At 42.7% G+C, this 20,648-nt stretch overlaps 1 protein-coding gene across 2 annotated transcripts in view; it reads right to left on the bottom strand.

Annotated features, from left to right (window-relative positions):
* Positions 1–20,648, bottom strand: part of GRIN2A (glutamate ionotropic receptor NMDA type subunit 2A) — a 369,761-nt gene that overhangs the window by 48,637 nt on the left and 300,476 nt on the right. For both annotated transcript variants that reach the window (XM_065893444.1, XM_065893446.1), the window contains one exon: positions 13,718–13,878. In XM_065893444.1, coding sequence (XP_065749516.1) covers positions 13,718–13,878 — 161 coding nt within the window. The remainder of the gene's footprint in view (positions 1–13,717; positions 13,879–20,648) is intronic.

The following is a 20,648-nucleotide window of genomic DNA, read 5'->3' as shown; positions in this document are numbered from 1 at the left end:
TTACTGTTTGATAGCATGAATTCATAAAAGTGCTAACGAAAGATCAAGATGAAAAAAATTAATTACATGGGACTGAGAGAACTGATGAGGATGATTATAATTTTTGTGACTTTCTGTTTGAATAAAAAAAAATCCCACAAGGACTCAGAGGCAAAAAATATACAAATCAATTTTCACTGCAAAGTAAAGGAGCTGTTAGAGTGGAGGATTACTGGACTGAATGTCAATATTATGACACAGTATGAGTGTGTTTCGTGTTTGGTAATTGCAATCATTGTTGCTTTTGTTGTGGCCATCCATTTACAATGCCAGTGTCATTGGTGTCAGTCTATTTATTTGGTGTCAGTCTATTTATCTCTTGTAAAAATAAAATACAGTGTGTGTGAAAAAAAAAAAAGGAATCTACCTGCCAATGCAGGGGACACAGGTTCAAGCCCTGGTCCGGGAAGATCCCACGTGCCGCGGAGCAACTAAGCCCGTGCGCCACAACTACTGAAGTCCGCGCACCTAGAGCCCGTGCTCTGCAACAAGAGAAGCCACCGCAGTGAGAAGCCCGTGCATCGCAATGAAGAGTAGCCTCCGCTCACTGCAACTAGAGAAAGCCCATGTGCAGCAACGAAGACCCAACACAACCAAAAAAACCCCCCAAAAACTCATAGAACTAGCTTAAAATTTTTCTTCTCCTTCAATTCTCCACAATTACATTAATTTCCTTTCTGATTTTTATAATTTTTTTCTGCTTACTTTGTGGTTATATCCTCTTCTTCTTATTTTTTCCTAAGGTAGATGCTTGCATTATGGTTTACCCATCTATTTTTTTACCAGTGTATTTGGTTGATGGCATAAATTTCACGGTAGGCACTGCTTTTGCTACATCTCACAATATAGCTCAAAATAAATTTAATTTCTCTTGAAAAAAAAACCCACATTATTAATTGAAAACCAAACTGTGCCTTACTGCACAGAGTTTGATAGCATCCCACAGAAGAAAATTTTATAATTATGTGTGAACATATAAATATATGCAAATGCATCTAACAAAGGTCTAGGAGAAACGGCATGTATATCAGACAGATAACAGTGCTTACCTGGTGGGGGTGGGGGTGATTTGGGATTGGGACGTGGTCAAATGGATGCTTATTTATCTGCATTTTTTACAATGAGAATATATTTTTTTAATGAGAAGCAATGCAGCATAGTGATTAAGGGCATAAATGCTACAGCCAGTTCAAAACCCAGCTCTGAAGCTTACGAGCACTTGCCTGGCAAGGGATTTAACCTCTGCATGACTGTGCAGGGGGGCCAAATGTGCCGTCCTAAATTGTGTCTCTTAGGCATGAAGACTAAGTTAGGCTGATTATTTTTAAGAAACGAAGACTCAGGAAGCCTTTCTTTTTACCTCCTCCTTACCTGCCTAAATAACTTAGATGAAGGGTCTGTTCCCGGAATAGAGCTACCACCAGAGATGTCTGCAAAGAATACAGGCTAAGTGTGTTGGGAGAAACCAGGCAGGGCCTGGAGATCAGACTCCTCTCTGTGTCCCACTGTCTCTGCCGGTGCAGCAAACATTTATTTACCAAGCATTTGCTCTTCCATTTCCATGTGAACAGCTTCCTCCCCTTTGAAGTCTCAAACTCCCACCCCCAACATCCTCGTTTGTCTTTAGCTGAAGACGGTATTTAAGGTGAGGCTTGGGCCATTTTGGTAAGTAACCCAGTTCTCCTGGGTCTCTCCCACGTATATATGTTATTCAAGTTTTGTTTGACTTTCTCCTGTTAATCTATCTCCTGTCAATTTAATTCTTCAACCAGCCAGGAAAAAGCTAGAAGAGTAGAGTAAAATTTCTCCCCCACTCCCAACAATAGTTTCTCTGTGTACACAGTGGAGATGCTGGATGTACCAACCCTCATGGGGCGGTTGTGAAGATTAAATGAAGAATTATAGGTAAAGTGCTTACAAGAGCGTCTGGCACAGAGCAAGGACAACCAAGCAACTGAGATTAGGAAGCAGGGATGGACACTAGCTAGCAGAATAATCGCATTGCCCAATGGTGGCGGTCTACACCCAGGAGCCCGTACTGCATTCACGTGCACTGGGCATTGGGGTGCACTACAAGGTCACTCCCCACAGCACACGCTCGGGTGGAGCGCTGGGGGGTGAGGCCTCCCCCACAGACCCCGGAGGAGAGCCTTCTGCGGCAGTGCTCACATCGGACACCTGTCGGACACTGGTGCCTAAGGGAGTGTGTTGGGTTGAATAGTGTCCTCCCAAAATTCACATCCACCAGAACCTGGGAATGTAATCTTATTTGGAAATTGGGTCTTTCCAGATGTAATTAGTGAAGGATCTCAAGACAAAATCATCCTGGATTTAGGTGGGTCCTAAATCTGATGACTTAGAAGAAGAATCCCTTATAAGAAGAGGAGGGACTTCCCTGGTGGTGCAGTGGTTAAGAATCCGCCTAAAAAAAAAAAAATTAAAAAAAAGAAAAAAAAGAAAAAAAAAAAAGAATCCGCCTGCCAAGCTCTATTTACAATAGCCCGGAGATGGAAACAACCTAAGTGCCCATCATCGGATGAATGGATAAAGAAGATGTGGCACATATATACAATGGAATATTACTCAGCCATAAAAAGAAATGAAATTGAGCTATTTGTAATGAGGTGGATAGACCCAGAGTCTGTCATACAGAGTGAAGTAAGTCAGAAAGAAAAAGACAAATACCGTATGCTAACACATATATATGGAACTTAAGAAAAAAAAAATGTCATGAAGAACCTAGGGGTAAGACAGGAATAAAGACACAGACCTACTGGAGAACGGACTTGAGGATATGGGGAGGGGGAAGGGTGAGCTGTTACAGGGCGAGAGAGAGGCATGGACATATATACACTAACAAACGTAAGGTAGATAGCTAGTGGGAAGCAGCCGCGTGGCACAGGGATATCAGCTCGGTGCTTTGTGACGGCCTGGAGGGGTGGGATAGGGAGGGTGGGAGGGAGGGAGACGTAAGAGGGAAGAGATATGGGAACATATGTATATGTATAACTGATTCACTTTGTTATAAAGCAGAAAGTAACACACCATTGTAAAGCAATTATACTCCAATAAAGATGTTAAAAAACAAAAAAAAGGTACACAGACAACCCCTTCTTTACCAGGCTTGAATTTTATATTCCTTCTCTTTTAGTTTGCATATTCATTTTATTTCTTTCAACAGAATTTTATTTTAATGTGTTCTATTTTTGTGGCAAAGTCTTTTATTGATCACTCTGTCATACTTCTCTGCAATAAATATATGTATATAAATTCAAAAAAAGAATCTGCCTGCCAATGCAGGGGACACGGGTTTGAGCCCTGGTCTGGGAAGATCCCACATGCTGCAGAGCCACTAAGCCCGTGCGCCACAACTACTGAGCCCACGTGCCTAGAGCCCATGCTCTGCAACAAGAAAAGCCACCACAATGAGAAGCCTGCACACTGCAACGAAGAGTAGCCCCTGCTCTCTGCAACTAGACAAAGCCCGCGTGCACCAACAAAGACCCAACGCAGCCAAAAATAAATAAATGAATGTATTCGAAAAAAGAGGAGACACGCAAGGAACAAGGTCATATGGAGACAGAGGCAGAGATTTGAACGATGCTGCCACAAGCCAAGAGGCCCCAGAAGCGGGAAGAGACAGGAATTTCTCCCCAGAGCCTTCGGACGGAGCGTGGCCCTGCCAATACCTTGCTTTTAGACTTCTGGACTCCAGAACTGGGGGAAAATACATTTCTCTCGTTTTAAACCCCCAAGTTTGTGGTTATTTGTTATGGCAGCCACAGGGAACTACCACAGTGGGGAAAGCTGAGGCGTGGTATCCGAATTCCTATTGCTCTTCCGCCTGCATTTCTCTCGATGGAATGAGGCTGGACTTGCTAAGGCAGAGGCTGCTGTCTAGGTCCCAAGCACTCACCACGGGGTATGGACAGCATCTCCCAACCTGTGCTAAGGCCTCCCATGGCCTGAGCTAGCCCAGCACCGGGAAAACTCACTCCTCCCCCTGCTGCTAGAGCAAGAGAACACACAGGGCTGATGCTTTAACACCGAGACCATTTTAGCACCTGGGTCAGTGGGAGCTTGTTTACAGTTTTCACAGTGGAGAGAAAGGAAGCACACTACTGAGGTTTTCCAAACCTGAGCCACTGATGGGCAGGAGCGCCAGCTTCCCTGGTTCTACCTCCCCACCCGCCCCCCAGCCTCATACGCCTCATAACAAAGGTTCTACCTCCCCACCCGCCCCCCAGCCTCATACGCCTCCCAGAATCCTTCGCTTGTCAGGACAAGCAGACAGTTAGATGTCATGAGTAGAAAGAGATGCTGGGCGGAGTCTGAACAGCAGCTCTGCCAATCACGTAACCTTTGAACAAGTTGCTTCTGCTCCTTGAGCCTCAGTTTCACCTTCTGCAAAATGGAGAGAACACCTATTTGGCAGAGTTGAATCAGGATGAAATGAGATGACATACTTGGAAGTCTCCATGTGCATCTGACAATCAATAAGCAGAGGTGATTCCTAAGGAGACAAGGAGATGGAATCTGCCAGGGAGCTCCTGCTTGTTCAGTCTCTCCAGGGAGAATTTCCTAACCACGTGTATCTGAATACAAGGAATACATCCTGTTTTTGGTTGGTTTTCCTCTGTGAGTTCATTTTTTTTCTCCATTTCAATGAAAGAAGAAATATTGACCGTTTTAAAAGCAGTATCAAGACTTTCAAAGGAAAAAGAGACATTTTGAATTATGAACAGAATTAGTTCTTGGTTTTGTATAATACTGCGTAATTAGAAATAGGCTAATTGTGCACTGTTACGGGAATGTTCATATTCAGTATTTTAAGTTGTGACTCAAAGCACAGGCTCTGGAGCAAGTGTGACCACAGATGAGCTATTTTAATCTCTCTGTGCCTATTTCTTCGATTGTAAATCACTATCTCGTAGGGTTGTTATGAGGTTTAAATAAGATACTGCAGGCAAAGCATTCAAAACAGTACCTGGCACATAGGTAAGCTCCCATTAAATGGTATCTATCAGTTTGAAATACCTCTCTTAGTTCCCAAAATAATTCAGGCAGGTCATTCAAACTGCAGAAGAAGGTTTAAACATATCGATAAAGCAATTTGAGTGAACTGAATTCTGAGATGGAATAGCAGGTAAGGGCTTAGGGAAAGTCTGAAAGCAGATATTCAGGCCATAAGCTCTCCGCAGTTGCTAACAGAAAATCATAAATTAAGCTCTGAATTATGTAGAAACCCAAGCAAAAAGAACACTACGAGTAGTTACAGGACTTGCGTTGTCCACAAGATAAAAGAACCTTACAGTGAAGCAGGACAATGCTGTTTACTGTACAGAAGTCTGAGAAATGAGGTAGGATGACATTGTGAACAAATTGGTACAATAATGGTATCAGCAAGGTTTCTGAAATAACTATTTCTTGGAGGGCCCTCCAATGCCAGACAAGGTATGATGAAAATGCATAGCAGTAAAAGTTAAATTAATTAATCTTCCTCTAGCTCAGTGAAATATCTCCTAGTCATAAAATGTGATAATTGTCCAACAAAACCATACAGATTTAACTGAGAAAAGTCAAACAGATTTGCATGGACACCGATTCAGTGTGTGTAAACTATGAACATGGGTACAAATCCCCGAAGAAAATGCAGGAAGAACTGAAGAATTATGTTCAGAAGAAACTTTTTTTCTTCTTATTATAAGTAATACTTTTGTTGCAGAAAATGTGTTAAGTACAAAAGGGGTAGAAAGAAGCCCACAACCCTCATCATCTAGCAATGTCTCTGATAACCTTCGATGTATTTCATTTCAGTTTCCTTTCTTCTTTTCTCTTTCCTTCTCCTTCCATCTTTACAGAATTGGGATCCCACTTTATTCAACTTTTCCCCCATTTTTTTCTATTTTTAATACTTTATGGGTGGCCTGGAACATCCATTAATATAGTTTTAATGGAGTTTCACAAGAGGTAATTTCAAGTACAAAAAAGATGTCTCTGCTTCCTTGAGGTTTTTATTAAGGGTAAAATTCCTACCTCTCTGATGTGGTAGCAATTATTTCTGAGCTTAACTTGCAGTGTGGGGGTGGATCTCAGAAACCAGGTCACTGTAGATCTGATGTCCTCTGGAGACGACGCTATTCCAGTTAAGAGAACAGCTCACTGAACCTTGAGGTCTACAAGGTTCTACAAGGTTCGGTGTTATGTTATCGAACTCAGCATCGGGAAATGAACCCTCTGAGTGGGATTCTGCTTGACTGACAAAATATAGCTCATAAATCGTGCTCAGATGGCACCCTTGAAAGAACTTGCTCTGCATGGCCCCTCAACATCAATGAGCATCCTTATGTCTTCCTGGTCTACCTTGGCAAGTTCAACATCCCTGGACCAGTTTCCTTTGAGGATGGAAAGGATGCTATGATCTTATCAACTCCCAGATTGTCAATTGATAATTATGTATTATATAATACATATATATTATATACAATATTAAATATATATATACATATATATAAAATTTGCCTCCACAAAGAATCTCTATGGCATGCAGATTACTTCAAGCTGAAAGCAATCAGGGCCCAAAAGACTCAAGAAGAAACTCTGACCTTCCTCCTAACTGCCTGAAAGAACTAGATTGAGGGCCTGTTCCCAGATTAGAGCTATCAGCAGAGAATACGGTGGGCTAAGTGTGGTGAGGAAAACTCTAGGCAGGGCCTAGAGATCAGAGTGTACGACACTGTCTCTGCCTGGTCCAACAGGTGTTTATTTACCAAACATTTGCTCCCCATCTCCATATGAATTGCCTTCCTCCCCTCTGAAGTCCCAAACCACTACCCTCAACATCCTCTTTTGTCTTTAGCTGAAGATGGTATTTAAGGTGAGGGTTTGGCCATTTTGGAGAGTTACTCAGGTCTCTCTCATGTATACACGTTATTAGACTTCTGTTTGATTTTCTCTTGTTAATATGCCTCACGTCGGTTTAATTCTCAGACCGGCCATAAGAATCTAGAAGGGTAGAGGAACATTTCTTCCTCCCCAATAATATAATATGTGACTTCGGTCTCCATTTCTCCCTTGAGCTCTGACCTCATATATCCAGCTGCCTCCCTGGCATTGCCAAGTTGGGAAGCAAGCCCAACTCCTACAGTCAATAATTCTACAATGTAAGTTCTTAGTTAAATAGCGTGTTGGGTAATTAGTTAACCTTGTAGAGCCTTAGGTTCTTCATCGCTTAAAGTACCCAGCGCCTAGGAGTAATAGTACACAGCTCAAAGGAATAATAATACTCAGGTCATAGGAGTGATAGTACTCAGCTCTGAGGAGTGTTCTGAGGATTAAATGAGATTATGCATGTGAAGCGCCTGGAGCTGCATCTCACAGATTGTTAGGTTTCAGTCAATGCAGAGATGAAATATGATGATGTTGTCCCGAAGGCACTGCCGACTTAACTCATCCAAACCTAAATCTGTGTTCCTCCACGCCTCTGCCCATTCTGAGCCCTTCCTCTTCTTGGTCCTGTCCATTCCTCACAGAACACCATCTCTCAATAGTCAATGAATTAATCTCTCAAAACAGGGATTCCTCACCCCTACAGGCTTGGAGAAGCTGTGTCTTAGAACAGGGGTTCAGTGCTCACCTCTTCTATAAAGACAGTTCTGACACTTGCCAATAGATGTGACCACCCTCATCCTTTGATTTTTACAGACACATTACACAGTTTGGGCCTTGTAGAAAAATGCCTACTGGCAAAAGGCAACCCTCCTTTCCAATTCCTCTCCCAAACTACTCAATGTAAATGAAGGCAAAAGACGCCCGTCTGTTTCCCAACATTGTTGGGCTGAAAATGAAATCAGACAGGGGACTGGGGGGCCTGATGCCGAAAATTAAAGCTTCTAAAGGAAACTGGGACTTTTTCATAAATTTATATACACATAATTGGACATGAAAACCAGTTAAAATAAAAAACATAAACCATCCCACTATGTCTTCAAATATTAGCCTCTTCAGAGTCGTAGGAATGTTGATTGTTTAATTGAAATCCGGCATAAGTGCTATGCTTGCAGTTTTGCCTACTTGCCAAAACTGCTTGGAGAACATCAGCTTCTGATGACTGAGCGTTTATAAATCTAAATCTGTCCCCACTCGTTTCAGCTTCAGTTCCCTCTTCTAAAGCAGATGGTCCCGAAATTCGATTAGTGTGCATCAGAATCACCTGAAGAGCTTGTTACCGCATGCAGATTCCCAGGCCCCTGCCCCAGAGATGCTGGTTCTGTTGGCTCAGTGGGGCTCAAGAGTCCACAACTTTATCAGCACCCCTACTGATTCAGACTCAGGCTACGCTTTGCGAAACGCTGGTGTAGAAGCCTGGGGTCATGAAATGCCCGTCCGCCTTTGGTTCGGGAGAACCCCACATGTCAGAACAGACTTGTTCCTGGAAAACCTTACCTATCAGTGTTTGTACAACAAACATTCGGTGCAAATCCTATTTTCTCACTGATTTACTTGATATTTTCTGGGATACTTTATCTCCATTTATTACACATTTCAACAAACAATGATACTTAACAACTTAGTTTCAAACGACACTTAACAACTCAGTTTCAAGTTTCTCTGTCCCTATGCTCTTAGATGATTCTGCATCCCGAAGATAAGCTACATGTTTATATTGGCTGGCTTACTCTTTATACACATAATTTATTGAACTCTTTTAGAATAGTAGTTCTCAAATTTTAGCTTGTATCAAAATCACCTGGAGCGGCAGCATGCTTGTTAAGATGCAAATTCACAGGCTCCATCATTAAAGAGAAGGTCTTGTGTTGGGTCCAGAAATTTGCGTTTTTACCAGTAACCATTTGATTCTGGTAGAGTTGGTCCATTGGCCAGGCTTGGAGACACCCAGCTTTGGAGAATTATTCTAAATCCTTTCTGCAAAAACGACAGCTGTTTATAATTGTGGTTTGTCTGGATTTTGTATTTTGGAAAGTTCTAAATAAGTGTTCGAGTGTTGACACAAGTAAAAGAATCTCAGAATTATTTCAGAGATTGGAGAATCCAGCCCTTTCACTTTTTAGATAGGGAAACTGAGGTTCAGAGAGGTGACATGACTTATCTAAGGCCACAGCTAGCTAATGATAGAGCCCAGACTCAAACCAAGCTGGGACTCTCATTCAACCATAATGCAAAATCCCCCGTGTCCCAGACTCTTCCAGGAAGTTACAACCCATAAAAAAGCTTCCCCATTTCACTGACCCTGGTGTATACGAACATATATTCACTAAGCCACAGATATCACTGAGACTTGTGGGTGGAGGGGTAGGACCCAGTAGCTGAGCTACATGCTCTGGGATTTTTAAGCCAAGCCTCACTGGATTTAAGGGTATTGGGGGTAGGAATATCCTGAAATTCAACAATTCAGAAACACATAGGGTACCTCCTCCCTCTACCTTCCAGAGGGATAGAAACTTCTAGAGATGCTGTACATGGTGAAGGAAGGGAATAACTATTTTTTAAAGCTGGAGTTTATTATTATTATTACATGAGAAATTTGTTTTATTATTCCTTACACCCTCATGATATTTACTCTTGTAAAATTATTTCATAACACATTTCATATTTTAAAGTAATGTATTTCATAATGAAAAATTTTAAAAGCAAATGAGATGGGAGAGGGAAAAGGCAACTATGAGTGTGGTGTAGTAGACACCTGAAAGACAGAAGTCTCAGGATGATGAGCAGATACGATCAACACAAAGAGTTTGTCAGATCTTGGTGCAGTTCGTTGGTGGCAGTTCTTAAATTTTGGTTCTCATAATCATTTGAGAAGTTGTATTCATCTCTCATACTCTACACCAAGAAAAATTTCGAATATTAAAAATGCCACCAAAATAGAAAACGGGAGAAAATTATTTTGTAACCTGAGTGAAAAGGATTTTTGAATTACAACTCAAACTCCAGAAGCCATAAAAACGATTGATAGGTGTGACTACAAAAAACATAGATCTCTGTGGAAAAAAATATCTACAAGCTCAAAAGACAAGCTAACAGCAGCAAAAAAAACTGGGACAGGGCTTCCCTGGTGGCGCAGTGGTTGAGAGTCCGCCTGCCGATCCAGGGGACACGGGTTCGTGCCCCGGTCCGGGAAGATCCCACATGCCGTGGAGCGGCTGGGCCCGTGAGCCATGGCCGCTGAGCCTGCGTGTCCGGAGCCTGTGCTCCGCAACGGGAGAGGCCACAACAGTGAGAGGCCCGCGTACCGCAAAAAAAAAAAAAAAAAAAAAAAACTGGGACAAACATTTGTAATCACATCACAAATAAAGGGCTCATTTCTCTAATAGATAAATTAATAAGAAAAACCATCAAATCAACAGAAAAAAATAAGGCACACTTTCAAAAGAGGAACTGCAGAAGGCTTTTCATTACATTTGGTAAAAATCTACTGATAACAAGATGGTGCATATTAAAAAATATTTTGTCACGTTTTACCTATTAGCAAAATTTTAGAAGACTGATGATACACTGTGTTGGCAAAGGTTTTGGGGAGATACGTACCCTCATTCATTGATGGTAAAGGTGAATTTCCTTGGAAGGGAAATTTCTCAATGTCTGTCAAAATTACTACCACGTGTAGTCTTTGACCCAGCAGTCCGAGAAATTTATTTGACATTGGATGTGACACATAGGTAAGGATGTCCACTGCAGTATTGTTTGTAACAACAAAAAATGACATCCTAAGTATCCATTAGTCGGAGACTGACTAAATACCGTATGATACACTCACACGATGAGACTATAAATCTTTAAAAATTAACTCTGTAGCTATTTATGCTTTGATAGAGAAAGATCTGGAAGGACACACAGGAAAGTAGTAAATGTGGCTACTATGGAGGGTACTAGGCGAATAAGGAACAGTGTGGAAGGAAGGCTCTTCACTGTTTATCTTTTTATATACTACTTTTTGATTTTTGAATCATGTAAATGTACTATCTATTCAAAATTTAATTTAAATAACTTAAATAATTCACTGAGGAACCTGTTAAACATGTAAGTGTTTTCCCCTGATATTAACTCCACTGAGACAGAATCTCCAGGAATGTCCTCACCCCTAAGGGTGCATGTAGTTATTTCTTAAAAAGAAAAGACTCACACCCCTTTAGCTCTAGTTTCGGAGTTTAAAGTAATGTGTCATGCATCCCCCTCATGGGAGATTGAATATAGGGTAAGCCCACCATCTGCCCAAGTTTGCTAAGATGGATGTTATAACTATTATATGGCTTCCCGAGAACAATTTGTATAATTTATGGCCAGGGATGGTTTCTATTTCTCTACTCCTTTTTGTTTGCATTATTTTAAAAAAGTGAAAAAGAAAGAAAACAACCCATTTTGTGCTCTGGGTGGCAGATGGATGAGGAGGGAAACAGCCAGCCTTCAAGCATTTTTTCTAACTATTGTCATCACATTTATGCTCATGGTTTGTCCAAAGCAACAGTATATATCATGAAAAGACCACAGTGAAAACAAACAGAAACCCATATCCATGGCTAAGCTGCAAAGTCATCAAAATTTTGTCTTTTCTGGTATCTACTAAAATTGAACATACCACATTCTATAGCTCAGCAATTTCCACTCTTAGGTATATAACAAGAAAAATGTACTCACTTGTACAACAAAAGACATGTAGGAGAAAGCCCTTAGGAGCTTTACTCATAATAGCCCCACATGGGACACTACCCTAACATTCATCAAGATTAGAAAAGATGTGTGCATTTTGGTATATCCCCACAGTGAAATTCTACACAGCAATGAGAATGAAAGAACTGGAACGACACACAACGATCTCACCAACAGAATGATGAGTCAAATAAAGACAAACAAGAAAGAAAACATACGGTATGATTTTATTATACGTTAGAATAACAGGGCAAAAGAAGCTACTGCTTTAGAAGCGAGGATGATCCACGAAGAGAGTAACTGGAAGAGGGGTGTGTGTATGTGTGTGTGTGTGTGTGTGTGTGTGTGAGTGTGAGTGTGTGTGTGTGTGTGTGTGTGTGTGTGTGTGTGTGTGGTGGGGGGTTGTAAGGATTGGTGACATCTTGTTAATTGAACTGGATGGTCAGATCAGTTTGGACAAAGTCATCCAGCAGTATACTTAATACTTGTACTTTTCTGCATTTTTTGTTATGCTTTTTAGTAAAAAGTTTTAAAAAGTCATTCCAAGCCAGAATGAGCAGTGTGTGAATGAGTTTTAGATAAGAAATGGGTTCAGCTTCTAAATAAATGCTGTCCCAGCCCTTGTTGAGATACCAAAGAGATTCCAAAGAGACTGAAATGACAAAATGTCATTGGCCAAAGCTCCTGGAAATTATGCAGAGATCCGGGCTTAATGGTTTAGAGGGGCCCCCTCTGCCCCACCAGACACAAAGAAGCAGCAAGGCCTTCGCAATGGGCCTGCAGAACAGCCCACAGGAAGAAGCTGTGCATTAATTGGCAAGGAGAATGCACTACCTCCCGTTTTACTTGCCAGGGATCCCTGACAGTTGAGATGGTCCACGTAAGTAAATTTTCTGGATAAGCAAAACTTTCCTTAATAAACAATCCTTTCATTTAAAACAGAATCTTTTTTTTTTTTTTTTTTTTTTTTTTTGCGGTACACGGGCCTCTCACTGCTGTGGCCTCTCCCGTTGCGGAGCACAGGCTCCGGACGCGCAGGCTCAACGGCCATGGCTCACGGGCCTAGCTGCTCCGCGGCATGTGGGATCTTCCCGGACCGGGGCACGAACCCGTGTCCCCTGGATCGGCAGGCGGACTCTCAACCACTGCGCCACCACGGAAGCCCCAGAATATTTTTTAATGGAACCCTTTCAAAAACACATTTCACACTTCCTTGACTTTTCAAAAAGTTGAAGAGTCCATGGAATAGAATTTAACCTTTACAGCAAATAACAACACTAGCAATTATGTCCTATCTCTGTGCCAGGCACTGTCCGAAATGTTTTACATTACATTACAAATTTTCTCTCTTAGTCCTCATAAAACTCCTATGAATTAGGTCCTATCATTATTCCCATTTTATGTATGAGGATGAGAGTGACTGAAGAACTGTCCAAGGTCATAAAACAGGTCTTCTGTTTACAGCTTCAGTTATTTCGTGTCTGCTATCCTCCACAATGCCAACAGGTAGACGGAAATGTTAGCTGTACCTTTAGAGAGACTGAGTTCTCAGCTTTTCTCTCCGTATTTCCTTTCTCCTTCCTCAATGTGACACTCTTAGATTTCACAGAAAGCTACATGCCATAAACTCCTATCTAAAATCAGATGAAAACTTACAGTACTTTGTTTTCACCACTTTAAATAAACTCCATCTCCTTAGATCTCCCTATTAGCTAAAATATCCCATTGAGTTGGACCAACTTCTTTATCAGTTTAAGAAACCCCACTGGTTCTCTGCATTTCAAAGTGTCCTGGATTTGCTTTTTCTTAACACAGTTCAGAAGGAAGCCTGTGATACTCATCAGATTAGCAAAAGCAGCCATAAACTGGGGGCCTTCTTGACTTCCAGCTCGGCTCTCGAGAACATACAACAGTGGGGGCAGACAGGCACAAAGGCAAGGCTTGCAGAGTCATTTTCTGTAAGGTGTGTGGACGGGCAGGCCTGCAGAGCAAAAGAAACCGTCATCCTTACCCTGTTTTCAAGCTGACCAAGGCGTCCTCTACTCCCTTCTGATTAAATCTGGTCATGTACTGATGCATGTAGGGGTAGTTGTTCCGAATGTTTCTCTCCGTACTGCCGTTGGGCACCGTGCCAAATCGAAAGGGAGGGGAATAGTCGTGAGGTCTCTGAAACTGAAGAGAGACAGAGAAAGAAGGAGGAGGAGGAAGAATCAGCCATCATTCTGTCTTGCCTCAGGTGTTACACATATGCACGCGCTAGCACAGGACAGTAAACACCCACTCATTTTTGTGCTTCCTTTCTACTTAATCACACCTTCCACTGGTCTGGGAGCTCCAGGAAGTCAGAAACAGTGTCTGTCTTCTTCCTTACTGTTCCTCAGTGCCCAGCATAGGGGCTGGCTGGGTGTGCAATAGGTATCTGTTGGATGGAATTTTTCATCTCCATTATAGAGACCAGCCTAGTCCTAGGCTCACAGGCAATGCTCAGGAAATGCTGATTAAGCTGGAATTAATGTATGACTTCAGTTCATTCATCTGCCTTATCGTGAAATTTTCTGAGATCCTCACCAATCACTCCCTTCTCTGGACCCCATTTACAATTTCTTTCACCTCACCCAGAAAATGAAAAAGGGGAGCAGAATTTGCCACTCCTGAAATACGCCTCTTTGGCATACGGATTATCTGGGGGCTGGTTATTTTTTAAGAAGCAGCAGACACAGGAGAAACTCTGAAAACTGAGTAGAAGTTAACTCTTTTGGAAGAGGCAAAGTCTTATATTCGTGAGGGTGTCTTCCTCTCTGTATCTGGAAGAGGATGACTAAATCTCTAAAACTCTTATCCATGGAAAAGGCAGCAACTTAAATCTGCATCACTACCATGCCCTTACTTACTGTGCTCTTCCTGGTCTCCTCCCAGAACTGGCCTTTCCTTCTCCCCCCACCCCCCATCACGCCTCCCATTACCCTACATCTTTCTTTTGTCTTCAGCTGAAGACAGTACTTAAGCTGGTGGTTTGGGCTATTTCGGGGAGTTACTCAGTTTTCTTGGGTATCTCCCATATATACAGATGGTATACATGTTTTTCTCCTGTTAAATCTGTCATTTATTATGGAGGGTGGGGGTCTCCACCAAGAACCCGGAAGGGTAGAGGGACAATCATTTTTCTTCCCGTACAAAGACTCTATGTCATTCACTCACCCTCCAGCCATCATTCATTCATTTGCTCATGCATGCATGCAATACTTATTGGGGTCCTAACACATCCCAGGCATAATGGCAGGTTCCATGAACGTTTCTTGAGCTGAAGTCCATACTAACCATTAGCTTCCCGGTGATGCCCATGTCTGGTATGGCCTCTTGAGCCTCCATAAAGGCTCACTGTCCATGCTCTACTGGGTTTCCCTGATTGGCTGATGTTTTCTGTGAAGGGGGTCAGAACAGGCCTCCCCAGGATGTGCCACTTGGATCATGTGGTTGCTTTTTCATTCTATGAACGTTGTGTACTGCATTGACTTATTTTCATACGTTTCATCACCCATGCATTCTTGGGATAAATCTCACTTGGTCACGGCATATTTTTCTTTTTATATGCTGCTGCTTGATTTGGTTTGCTGGTATTTTGGTGAGGATTTTTGCATCAATATTTTAAAAAGATACTGGTCTATCATTTTTTTTCTTGTGATTCCTTTGTCTAGTTTGGTATCAAGGAAATTCTGGCCTCAGAGAATGAGTTAGGTAGTGTTCCTCCTCTATTTTTCTAAAGAGTTTGAGACGGATTGGTGTTAATTCTCCTTTAAAACTGTTTGGTAAACTTCACCATTGAAGGGGCTTCCCTGGTGGCGCAGTGGTTGAGAGTCCGCTTGCCGATGCAGGGGACACGGGTTTGTGCCCTGGTCTGGGAAGATCCCACATGCCGCGGAGCAGCTGGGCCCGTTCTTTTATTTTTGTGTGTGTCTGGTACGTGGGCCTCTCACCGCTGTGGGCACCCTCATGGACCCCCCCCACCCCCGCCGCGGAGCACAGGCTCCGGACGCAGGCTCAGCGGCCACGGCTCACGGGCCCAGCCGCTCCGCGGCACGCGGGATCTTCCCGGACCGGGGCCCGAACCCGTGTCCCCTGCGTCGGCAGGAGGACTCCCAACCACTGCGCCACCAGGGAAGCCCAAATTTTTCTATTCTTTTTAAAAAAATTTTTTATTGGAGTATAGTTGATTTATAAGGTTGTGTTAGTTTCTAGTATACAGCAAAGTGATTCATATATATATATATATATATATGGATATATATATATAAGAATATATATATATTTATATTCTTTTCCATTATAGTTTATTAGAAGATATTGAATATAATCCCCTGTGCTATACAATAGGACTTGTTGTTTATCTATTTTATATATAGTAGTTTGTATCTGCTAATCCCAAACTCCTAATTTATCCCTCCCCCAAGATGTGCCACTTTGGCACATGATTTATTTCTAGCTGAAGGCAACTGAGACCCTGTGGGCTCAAGAGGAACTTTCCCTGCTCTGTTAGAGAATTTAAATTGGGGGCCTTGCCCATAATAAGAGTTATTACCAGAAATAACATTTTATGACCTATGACAGGCAAACATTTAATTACTGAACTTCTGCTCTTCTCATCATCCTGTAAATTACCCTCCTCCCCTCTGGAGCCCCAGGCCCCTAGCCTATTCCTTAGCTCAGGATGGCACATCTACCTCATTTTACCTTTCTGTCTCTGAACCTCTCATAGATGTGGGGTTCCCGTATGTATGAAATTAAGTTAGATTTTCTCCTGTTAACCTGCCTCATGTCAATTTAATTCTTAGACCAGGCAGAACTATCTAGAAGGGTAGAGAAAAGTTCCTTTGCTCCCCATCTGTTCACACCTTCAGTGTTTGGGGCAACCTAACCAGATTGGGAGTCCAGAGCACTAGGTCTAAGTCCCAGAAATACAGTTAAAATCTAGAGGCAGCACAAGGCAATGGTTACAAGTGTGAGCTCAGCCTCACAGGTTCCAAAGTCAGGTTCTATCCCTTACAGACCGTGGGGCCTTAGAGAAGCCACCTGACTTCCCACTGCCTCCACTTATTTTCCATCTGCAGAGTGGGAAACACATGAGTACTTCCCTTGTGGGGTCAATGGGAAGATCTAAAACTACAACTTTTGTCAAGTAATTAGAATAGTACCTGCAACAGAGTAAGCACTCAAAAATAAAACTACTCTTACTCATCATTTCTGCCATCATCGTGGGCAAAAAAAGTAACCTGGGCCTCATTTTTCTATGAAATATGGAATTCTGGAACTAGAAAGTGATGATTATAATGACTAACATGTTTTGAGGATTTGCTGGGCGCCAGCAATGTGCTGAAAACTTTACAAACACTGGCTCATTTAATACTCACAACAACCCTGCCCGGTAGCTAATCTTTGAGGCTCCATTTTACAGATGAAGAAACTGAGGCTCAGAGAGGTTCTATGACCTACTTAAGATTACGCTCCTTGTAAACAGCAGCCCAGATTTCAAACCTAAGGTCTGAACTCTATCATTCCTCCGAGACCATTACTAGCGACCTCTCCTCTTTTAGAGGTGAGGACCTTGAGACCCAGAGAGGGAAGGACAACCAGCAAATCTCTGGCAGAACCAGGGCTGGGATCCAGAGGTCTCTCAGATTTCCACATCAGCATGTCTTCCACGGAACTGAGAAGTGCCGGAGGAAGCGTCCAAGTTTACCCAAGAGTCAGGCTAATCAAAAACACTATTCTTCTTTCTAGACACACACTTCTTTTCACTGTTAATTAAACTTTCCAGTTGAAGATTGCTCCCCTTAAATTAGGCATGCTGCTGCCTAATAAGCAGCCATAACTGGATTTGGGGGAAGTGGCCATGCATTGTCCCAGTGAGATCCTCCTGCTGGGCACCTTGTGTCGGGAGCGTGTGTGTATGTACAAGTGTGTGTTTGTGAACAGAAAATGCTCTTTGCACTCACTCAGGCAAGCAGTGCCTCAACTCACCACCTAAAAGGGGGAGGCACCAGCCCAGTCCTGTTTGCACAGCAGCTGTCTGCTCAGGGGCACAGAGGCAGCAGCACTGCTCATAAATCTAGTCATTGTTGCAGCCGCTCCCCATCTCCCGAGACATCTGATGGCCTATCTGCCTAACTGCCTTCCCCTTCACTCACCATCTGTAGCAGAGGAGACACGCAGCTCTTTTAGATTCCCTTCCTTCCCTGCGTTTGCTTTGCACAGCGATAGAGACAGCGATTCAGCCTCGGTGATGAATTTCCACACCTTTCTGGCCTTGACTGTACCCTCACCCACACTAAATTCAGGCTGGCACCCAGACCTAGGAACCTTTCCCGCTCAACTAAAGGCTGTCAAACTTTTTAAAGCATGACTCACAATACATCTTCCATCTCCACCCTGTAAAGACACACTTTCTACTTAGGATATATTCTGATGTAATCCATGGTGATCTACTATTTTAATGGGCACAACTCTTAAATTAATTTCATGACTCCCTAAAGAGTCATGACCTACAGTGTGAAAAACAGTTAGGGGCAAGGATGACTCATCGCTGGAATCCCAGGGCCTAGCGTGGGGGGCACACTCTGTGTTTCTTAGGGGAATGATTTCTGATGCAACTTTCTCCCAGGGAGTTCCATGTGCAAGCAGGAAGAAACGAATGTGGGCTCCAGTGCAGGAAGGGGTGGTGCAGAGGTCTGCCCCATCAACAAGACCACAGGGCAACGTAATCATGAAGCCCAGTGTCAGCAGAACTCCTCACAGCTTCTCTCCCAAGGTCGCCCTCATGGTTCATATTAGCTGGCTGCACCTGGCCTTGGGCGTTTCATCTGCTACTTTGGAACTGAGACATTCGGGGCATTTGCTTAAACCCTCTGAGCCTCTGTTTCTCCATCTGTAAACTGAAGACTGCTTTTGCAATTATGGCATCCCCTAATGCTTGATAAACATCACCTCATCACCTGTTGTTACCCAGCATGACTTTAGTCAAATAAAGGATCCAGTTTCCCTCCAATGTAGAGAACAGAAGATCAGAGGATTGTATTCTACACTTTTTTTCCATTTGGTATGTGGACAGGTCTGAGAGTCATTCCAGCAAATAAGTCATAGGAAGTGCATTATGATGGACGGAGTAGAGATACAGGTCTGGGAAGTAAAACTTCTAGGAAAAATGTGGCAATTAATCAGGACATTTATTTATTTCTCTTATGAACCAAAAAATACACAATTATTAAAAATATCTACCTTCTGTGGACATAAGTAAGGAATGTCTGGTACTAGAGCCCCTGTTTCTAGTAAGGTCTTCTCCCGCTTGTGAGCTCCACGTGCTTCTGGATGTAGCGTCAAACTGCTGTGGTCCTCAAGAGGAAGGAGAGGCTCAGAGGCCTCCATTCAACTAATAAGAATGGTGGACAAGGCTCACCCAGCACAACTCCCCGAGAACACATGTATGGGCTCATCCACAAGGTACATTCCCTGAACTTCCTCTATTGCTGTCACAAAAGGCCAACTCAGTGAAGTCATATTTCAGACCCCAGAAGTGAGGAATGGTTCGAATTAGGCAATAGTGATGGTCATGAGGAGGGAGTGGAGGGAGATGGAGAGGGGAGGGGAGAGGTAGTGGAGGGGGTGGGAGGAGGCTTGAGGGAAGAAATACCATCTATAATAGGATTATCTACCATGTGCCAGGCACGGTGTGAGGATTATTCCTAATCCTCATATCAACCTTGCCAGAATGGTATTAAACCCCCTCTATCAGGAAATTAAGCTGTGGGGATACTGACACACTGAAGGCCATACAACTACTATACGGCAAGGTCAGGATTTGAATCCAGATCCATTTGATCCCTATGGTGTTGCTTTTTCCACTACATTAGTCTGCCTCCCAGGGATGGATTTCACCAACCACAGTAACACCCAACATTCTGGAAAGGGTCGCCACCAACATTCCAACTTCTTTAATAATTCCTAGGGGAGCATCTACCCACGAATTCACCTACGCGTAATTTAACCCCAAGCTCATCTGAGCACACCGTGGGCTCCAAAGGTGCTTCTTTCACAGCAAGTATGCAAATGGCTTAAAAATATTATAAACCTGAGCTGTTACATGGGTATTCATGATAAAAAGAAAGAAAGAAAAAAAGAACACTTGTATACAGTATTAAAATAAATTGATTCAATATAGATTTTTATTTTGCAGACTTTCTTGTTATATTTGCCATTAATCTTCTGGGGGCATTTAGCTTATGTACTCTAGGAATTTTGCTGTTTATCTAATTGTATCAAACATTTAATTAAAAGAGCTATCTGCTTGCTGCTAACACTCTGAGCATGGAAACTGAGCTGTATCTCATGAGGATATGGTATCTGTTACTAGATGTTTCCAAATCAGAGAAGGTCAGTCTAATTATTAGTGTTTCTAATTAGTTTTCCCGCAAGCAGTCATGTTATTAGACCCAGAACTAGGTAGCAAGGGATTTTCCCCCCCTTGCTATTGAAAATAGCAACAAAAAGCAAAATACGCTGCCAGCTCCTTTCTTGAAGAATCTTCTCATCCAAAACTTGGGTTCCCACTGCTTCCAACGTATCTCTGGTCACTTATTCTAGGAACTGTACATTTGCTCCCATGACGTGATGGAATCGCATAACAGTTACAGGCAACCGGGCACATTCACATGTGCAGCCTCCTTCCATCCTTACCACAACGATGATTCCCGAATGTTCAAAGAGGAACTAGGAGGCCCAGCAAGGTTACACAACAATAAAGGCATCACACAGCTAGTATGCGGCAGAGAGGAAAAGGAACCCAACTTTCCTGACTCTGAGTGTAGGGCTTTCTCTGCTGCCTCCCAGATGCCATGTGCTTTAGGTGAGCCAAGGAATTGGGTGAGCATGATTTATTAGGGAAGGGCTCCAGG

This window comes from Phocoena phocoena, chromosome 15 (assembly GCF_963924675.1).
Source record: "Phocoena phocoena chromosome 15, mPhoPho1.1, whole genome shotgun sequence".
NCBI lineage: Eukaryota > Metazoa > Chordata > Mammalia > Artiodactyla > Phocoenidae > Phocoena > Phocoena phocoena.
Note: the sequence above shows the minus strand (reverse complement) of the source record. Positions and strands in the feature narration are given on the sequence as shown.